Source organism: Bactrocera latifrons, unplaced genomic scaffold, assembly GCF_001853355.1.
Source record: "Bactrocera latifrons isolate USDA-ARS-PBARC rearing strain unplaced genomic scaffold, ASM185335v1 scaffold_34, whole genome shotgun sequence".
NCBI classification, from domain to species: domain Eukaryota; kingdom Metazoa; phylum Arthropoda; class Insecta; order Diptera; family Tephritidae; genus Bactrocera; species Bactrocera latifrons.
The window spans coordinates 1,750,213-1,757,618 of NW_017536979.1; the positions used below are offsets into that span (position 1 = coordinate 1,750,213).

General features: G+C 34.7%; 1 protein-coding gene across 3 annotated transcripts in view; it reads left to right on the forward strand.

The window, feature by feature from the left end:
* Positions 1-2,186: 2,186 nt before the first annotated feature.
* LOC108971422 overlaps positions 2,187-7,406 on the forward strand; it is a 24,122-nt gene continuing 18,902 nt past the window's right edge. For all 3 annotated transcript variants that reach the window (XM_018937478.1, XM_018937479.1, XM_018937480.1), the window contains exon 1: positions 2,187-2,631. In XM_018937478.1, coding sequence (XP_018793023.1) covers positions 2,574-2,631 — 58 coding nt within the window. In that variant the 5' untranslated portion in view covers positions 2,187-2,573. The remainder of the gene's footprint in view (positions 2,632-7,406) is intronic.

Below are 7,406 nucleotides of genomic sequence, written 5' to 3' on the forward strand. Positions count from 1 at the left end.
AAATTGCAAGAATCAAACCAGGGAAATTCTATGTATAGGGTGTAAAATGTCAACCAGAGGATCGAACTTCAAGCAATTTTATCTATACATACATATACTATATGCATATAACTCATACACTGATCGAGATATTCGGCATACGGTTTGTTAGAAAAACGAAAATCATTATATCTTCTCCTAAAATGCAAAATAACGTATGCTCGAAAAATTCGAAATTGAATGTTTCATTGATTACTATCCACTACTTCAAATTACATACATACATATAAGTACATATGTCCAACATTTTAAGGTTCTGCTATAAGATATAATACAGTTTTAACCAATATTTAAGTTTTGTTTCACTCAGGTTCCATTTTATAACCTGTTTCATTGTTTCCCCTGTGAATTTCCGAAAATGTTGTTACGTTGTTTTGCATTTTAGGTGACGATATGTAGTATGTGGGAATAGCGGTAGTTTTAACCCGATTTACTTTAGAGGATCGTAATCACGCCGCCTTCTATTATAATGTGACATACTAAACACCCAATCGTATAAAGCAAAGTCAGTCGGGTGTTCGAAAATTCTGATATTAGTTATATAGGGGCTAAGTTAAGTTTTCGCTAAAATTTATCTATTTTAGGCATAACGATACAATAGTATGAGTAAAACACGCTCTCCCATATTTATTGCGATAGCTATTATTAGTATTGGCYGATATATATGGTACAAAGTCACCCGATAAATTTTTATATTAGATATATGGGGGSCCAGGGATAATTTTACATCGTTGGCCCGATTTAACCCATTTTTGACATACACACATACCATTATCAGGAAAAGATTATATCTGAATTTTAATTATATATCTCACACATTGACCAATATTTTCGATCAAAAGTCAACTATAGATACAGGGGTCCACATATTCGGTACCTAGGGGATTGAACAGTTTTTGTTCGATTTGAACAACTTTTGGTCATAAGATGGAAAGAATCAAGTATATTTTAAAATTGTGCCATATGGGAAGTAGGCATGGTTGTTATCCCATTTCGTCAAATTCGCGCTGTGACATAGATATAAAAGAAGAATGCCACGTACTAAATTTTGTCAAAATCGGTCGATCGGGTCCCGAGTTATGGGATTTCAACAAAAAGTGGGCAGTGACACACTCAACGTCCAATTTTCACACCGGTTTCCATAAACCCTCCTCATATTATCTTGGAGGTAAAATTTAATGTCTCTTTTTTAACAGCACTGTTATATGGGGAGCGAGCGGGGTTGTTTTCCGWTTTGATCCATTTTCACACTGGTCGAATATGGTTATTGGAGTTTTATTGGTTAAGGAGATACATACATATGTACATTAAACATATTAGACGGCTGGGCCATATGTGCWCCTTACTACTGCTATCCCCTGTGCCAAATTATAGTTTTATATCTTAATTTCGTCCTTACTTATGGCATTTTATAGGTTTTCGGTTAWTGGCAATTAAGCCCATCTACGAATTCGTATTTTTTTTTTGTACTAAGGAACCCGTATATCAAGTTTCATTATGATATCGTAATTTTTGCCCAAGTTACAACTAGCACGGACAACCCGACTGACAGTCACTCGGATTTCATCTTTTCTCGTCATTCTTTAATATGTATGTATATATATATATATGTATGTATATGCATATATATATCTATATAACCCTATATCTAACTCGTTTAATTTTAGGAGATATGTACAACTGTTAGGTTGTATAATACTCTTTAGCAACAGGTTGCAAGAGTATAAAAAAGGTGATTTTAGCTAATAAATATTTGACAATGTAACAAAGAAAAAAACGCGARTGCTAATTATACATTTCTTTTTCCAATCGGTAGGGAAGTCTTCTTTTATAATTTAAATTGAACTAATGAATTTACTTCCGCAAATGTATGTAAATGTCTAAAATAAATGTCTGAAATGTATTCACAWGCAATAGAAACAAAAGAAAGTCACCATCTAAATTCACCACTAACATGCGCCGACCAAACCTAAATCACCCCACATGSCACACTCACACGCTCGTGTGTGTTAGTGCGATAAGTGGCGACGTCAAAGGAAACCGTTGACCAAAACGAAGAGGAGCAGTTGAATGTCAACTCATGTTTACGACGCTGAGAGACTCCCGTTTCAGTCGAGTGCAAATTGTCAAATGCTACGGATGGAATTTACTCGGCAAAGGCAACGAATCGAAAACGAAACRCCTCGATGTAGTTGTGCTAATAAATAACAACAATARTAATAATAAAATATATAAATCGAGCTAAAAAAGAAAACCAAAAACAAATACAGTGAAGAAATAACGATTAAACACTAGTAGTAACAACGCCTAAAAATATACAAAAAAAATATTTGTGTACCCTTAAAATCGTGAAACGTAGCATAACACGCGATATTGTAAACAACATTAATATAAACAATACCAAATAACGTAGTTCTGTCGCAAAACTAGGAAGAATGTGTGCGGACCAAAGCCTTGATTTCAAGGAGAATTGAACAGCTTCGATAAAACGGCGTTAAACGCATATCTCGAATGTGAAAAGATAATGTGGAAGCATGTCTTCCCACTCCGTTGTATCACTCTCATCTTTTAATATATTATTTTTTACACAGGGTATGTTTACACTGACTCATGCATTTTATATAACTCCCGCAAAGGCTGCCTTGGGCTTTGTGCRTACGCCTTAACCGTGGCTAATAAGTATTGGTGCAGAAGTGTGACCGCATGCATGAAACATTTTGCAAAACATGTACATACATTTGCRTGAAATGCCGATGGCACTGCCTACTCCAATGGTCCGCTGGTATCGCTTACGCAAGTTACCAGTGCACCACTACTGGTACAAGAAAGCAGATTTTTTAGGGAGTCTCATTGATTTTTGTATCAATAATAACTTTATTTAGTATTCTAAACATGTACACATTACGATAGTATTCATTTGAGTAGTGTGTTATTTCCTTATATTTCTTTGATTATGAATAGCTAATTAGTAGTGATACGTTGCGTATACGTAACACATTTTTCTCAACAAATTTTCGCTTAATGTATCGTAACTTCAGATACACGCGTGCTAATTCAAGAAATGATAAAGTTCATGATTGCAAATACATATTTATTAAGGAAAAAAATTCAACTACATTTGCTCATAGCTTCTATTAATTTTTTATCCTCTTCAGTCACTCTAGCGGATCATTGAGATATATGTATGCCTTCTTCCAACAACAAACAATCTGTGTAAATGTTTTAAAAGTTTTGTGCGTATATAAAATATATACTAACATTTTAAAGTTTACTCCCTCCGTAATTGCTAAAAATTGAAATCGTTTTTGAAAGTACCAAAGCAGTCATGAACCCCACGTATATGTTCAATAATATAGGATAATGGTTTTCAGTATTTCAGTAAATTTCTATATTAAAATAGTTTCTAATGTAATCAATATTATTTACATACATAGTATATACATCTTCATTGCTTCCTTAATGCTGTGTTTTTAATTACACTTACGTACATACTTCGGTTTATGCTTATGCTAGTTGTCATACATATGTATGTATATACATACGCTCATCGCCAAATGCAATCTATCTAAGGCTTACTGAACTAGTTGTTTCTAGTTCTAAAATTTTATAATCTACTCAGAAAATATATTTATATTGATATAAATCTATTTACCACCAATGTACTGAGTGTGCTAATTTTGCATCCAAGATGTTACAAAACAGCCAATATCAAAATTGGACGATGGGAATGAGGGAATATTTAGGGGAAAACCCATATGTCGGGGTCAGCCCTTCCAATTTCAACCATAAGATTCATAAGTTTATCTTGATATTTCTATCTTATAGCGCGAAAATGAGCGAAATCTCATTACAACTACGCCTGCTTTCTATATAAGACAACTTTAGTTTCCATCTGATTCTTTCTATTTCTAATATAATGTCAAGCAGCAATCAATGCAGCGGGTGAAAACTTGCACGAAGAGAGTCGGAAGTCGGTGTGAAGTCAGAATACAACTACTCAAGCCGCCACATACCGAATATGTGAGAATGAGATGTTCGGTTACACCCGAAATTAGCAATTCTTTTCTTGTTAAATATTACGTTCGGAATAATTTCTAAGATAGTAAGTGCAGAAGAATTTTGTTCGATTAGAAAAGAAATATATAAAATATACGGCGTCGTTACCACAATATATACATAAGGGAGAAAATATATTCACCAGTTTGAGAGATAATATAATCATCTAATCATCCTAACTTATTCGTTTTAATTTTTGATTATACAAAACACACTGTTCGGTTAGAGGTTTTCCTAAAAAATTGTATGGGTAAGATATAGATAAGGGAATAGAAGGAAATGAATGCTCAGGAACACCTGTCCAACATGGGCATAGTCTCCTGTGCTAACTGCCGGTTTTGCAGTTTGCAGTGGAACAGGAAACACCAGCACACCTAATCCTGGATTCCATCTATATCAGCAGAGATCACATCACCTCAGTAGCGTCCGGTAAACTCCTGGAACTATTCAGGCTGCTGGAACTCTGGGAAGACATGTGATATAGGAGAGGGCACAATAGACCCTAGGTCGCGGTGCATTACCTCATAATACTATCTATCTATCTATGGATATAATAAAGATGTCTAATGTGTAATATAATATTATCGCTTCTTGCTGTTACTTTTAGATTTCATTATAATATCAATTTTGACAAAAAGTTAGGATTTACTGTTACTTTTGTAGCAATGCAGCACCAATGGCAGTTTTAAATCACTTTTTGTTTTATTTTTATTGCAAGTAATCTCAGTTAGTTCTTCGCTGCCGTATAAAGTATATGGCTGCACACACAAGTAAATGGTACGTAAATATGTATTCAAGTGGTTATCCAAGGTGATACCCTTTTGGCGATTCAGTTGACGCAATTGTTCACATTTTTTATTTGTTTGTGTTTTAAAGATATCTTATATATTTCTTTATTTTTTGTTGAGCGCCAAACACTTAAATGTGAAGAAGACTGTACATGTATGTAAATATATGTATGCTAGTACGAGGCTATGTCGGAAATTAGTATCAAAATCGTTTCCTTTAAGAAAAACAAGAAAAATACGTTAACTTCAGCTTCACCGAAGCTATAATACTCTTCAGACGTACATTTACAGCACGCAAAGATATAAAAAGATTTTTATCTCGATTTTGTTCTGCCAGTTTGTATGGCAGCTGGAGGCGGTAGTAATCGGATCTTAACAATTTTTTCGAAGGTTTTACCGTTGATTGGATAGTAATGCATGTTAAATTTTGTGAAGTTATCCTGTCAAATAAAACAGTTTCTATACAAAGACTTGATTTTTATGGGCCAGTTTGCGTGGCAGCTAAATGCTATGGTGCTTCGATATTCCGACCAATGAGCAGCTTCTTGAGGAAGAAAGGAAGTGTGCCAAAATTCATATCGGCATCTCAAAAACTGAGGGTAGTCCCCGGAGTTCGCGTATATACAAAGAAATCGAATCTACTCGTCACGCAGTTCATATGTATATACATGTGAATGTGTATATTTACACTCTTTAAACTATCCAACGTTTCTTTCTATCACAAACTTCGTGGCCAGCATAATATAACCTATTTACGGTATAAATACCTATACATTTTTTTTATAAAAGTAGAGTAAGTTTTGTAGATCTTCATGAGTGCCCTTTTACCTTGTTCACATAAGGATATACGACCTTGGTTATTCTATATGGGCATAATTGCTTTTATTTTTTAATACATATTATTGCTCAACATTTTCTAGAGTTCGCTACATTTTTTTTACCTCTTTAATAGCCTACAAATATGAGGGATGCATGAGACTATCCGAACTGTCCTGTTCGAGGAAGTGTGTTAATATTTTGTAAACATTCCTGTTTTTGTTGACTTCCGCAAACATCATTCATTTCCCATATTTATCTTGTGACTTTTCCTTAGCAACAACCTTCAGATACACGCTTTTGAACGTTTCTTGTTTTTCACAACTTCTGTCCAAGCACTTATTCTGCACACACACGTAGAAATGTACTCATGCACCACACACAATAGTCAAAGAGCTACTTTTTATACTTTTGCCACATGATGATATACTCTGTTATATTAGTATTTTGTTCTCCTAACGGTTGTATGTATCACCGAAAATTAATCAAGATAGATATAGAGTTATTTTTAGGATGGCGAGACGAGTTTAAATCCGGGTGACTGTCTGTATGTCTGTTCGTCCGTGCAAGYTGTAATTTGAGTAAAAATTGAGATATCGAAATTAACTTGGTACACGGGTTCCTTGGYAAAACGCCAATAACCGAAAACCTATAAAATGCTGTAATTGGGAGTGGGGATATCAGTAGAAAATTTTAAAAGTGGGCGTGACCCCGCTCTCTAAAAAGTTTAATGTATATATCTCTTAAACCACTTAAGCTACAACAGCCAAATTCACTTAGCGCAAATATTATAGGAAGTCCTACCGACCGTGTGAAAATTAATGRCACTYCTTATATAACGGTACTGTTAAAAACTACTTAAAGCGCGATAAAACATAATTAAATTTTATTTTACCCGTCAGAGGGTTTGAGGGGGTTTTAATAGAACAAGGGAACCATGGACGTGGTTTGCACCCACTTTTAGGTGCAAACACACATATCGAGACTCACCCCACCAATTTCAGCCAAATTTGGTAAATGGCATTTCTATGACATTTTTAKGTTACAGTATGAAAATGGACGAAATCAGACTACAGCCACGCCTACTTCTTATATAACACGATTATAAATTCAACTGATTCTTTCCTTGCGAGTATACAACAATTTATTTAAGCGGATAAAGCTTTCCACGAAAATTGCTATTAGATTTCTTGATAGTAGTATATCTGTGTGCTACAAATGGTTCGAATGGGGTCAATACTGCCTTTAGCCCCCATATGCCTAATATAAGGATTTTGGAACCTCCGGATGATATGCCGACCAAGATTTGAGTYATCTTACAAAATCGAAAGAGCGTGTTTTTCTTATAGTGGTGCATATTTGTKCTTCGAATGAATAAAATCGGCGGAAAACTCGCCCTAGACCAAATATAACTAGCAGCCCTTTTGTACCTGAAGGTACTTCCCAGTATTTAAACCTTGAAAGTTGCAAGAGTATGAAATGTTYGGTTATACCCGAACTTAGCTCCTTCATACTTGTTATTTATACATACGCACATATGTATGTATATACGAGTGTATACGCTCCTACTTGGTTGCCGCTCAATATGTTCATTTTGTTAAAGTGTGCAAGAAGTTAACACTTTATGAATGAATAAGTGAACGAATGCTAATCTAACTTAGAACAAGTAAGGAAGGGCTAAGTTCGGGTGTCACCGAACATTTTATA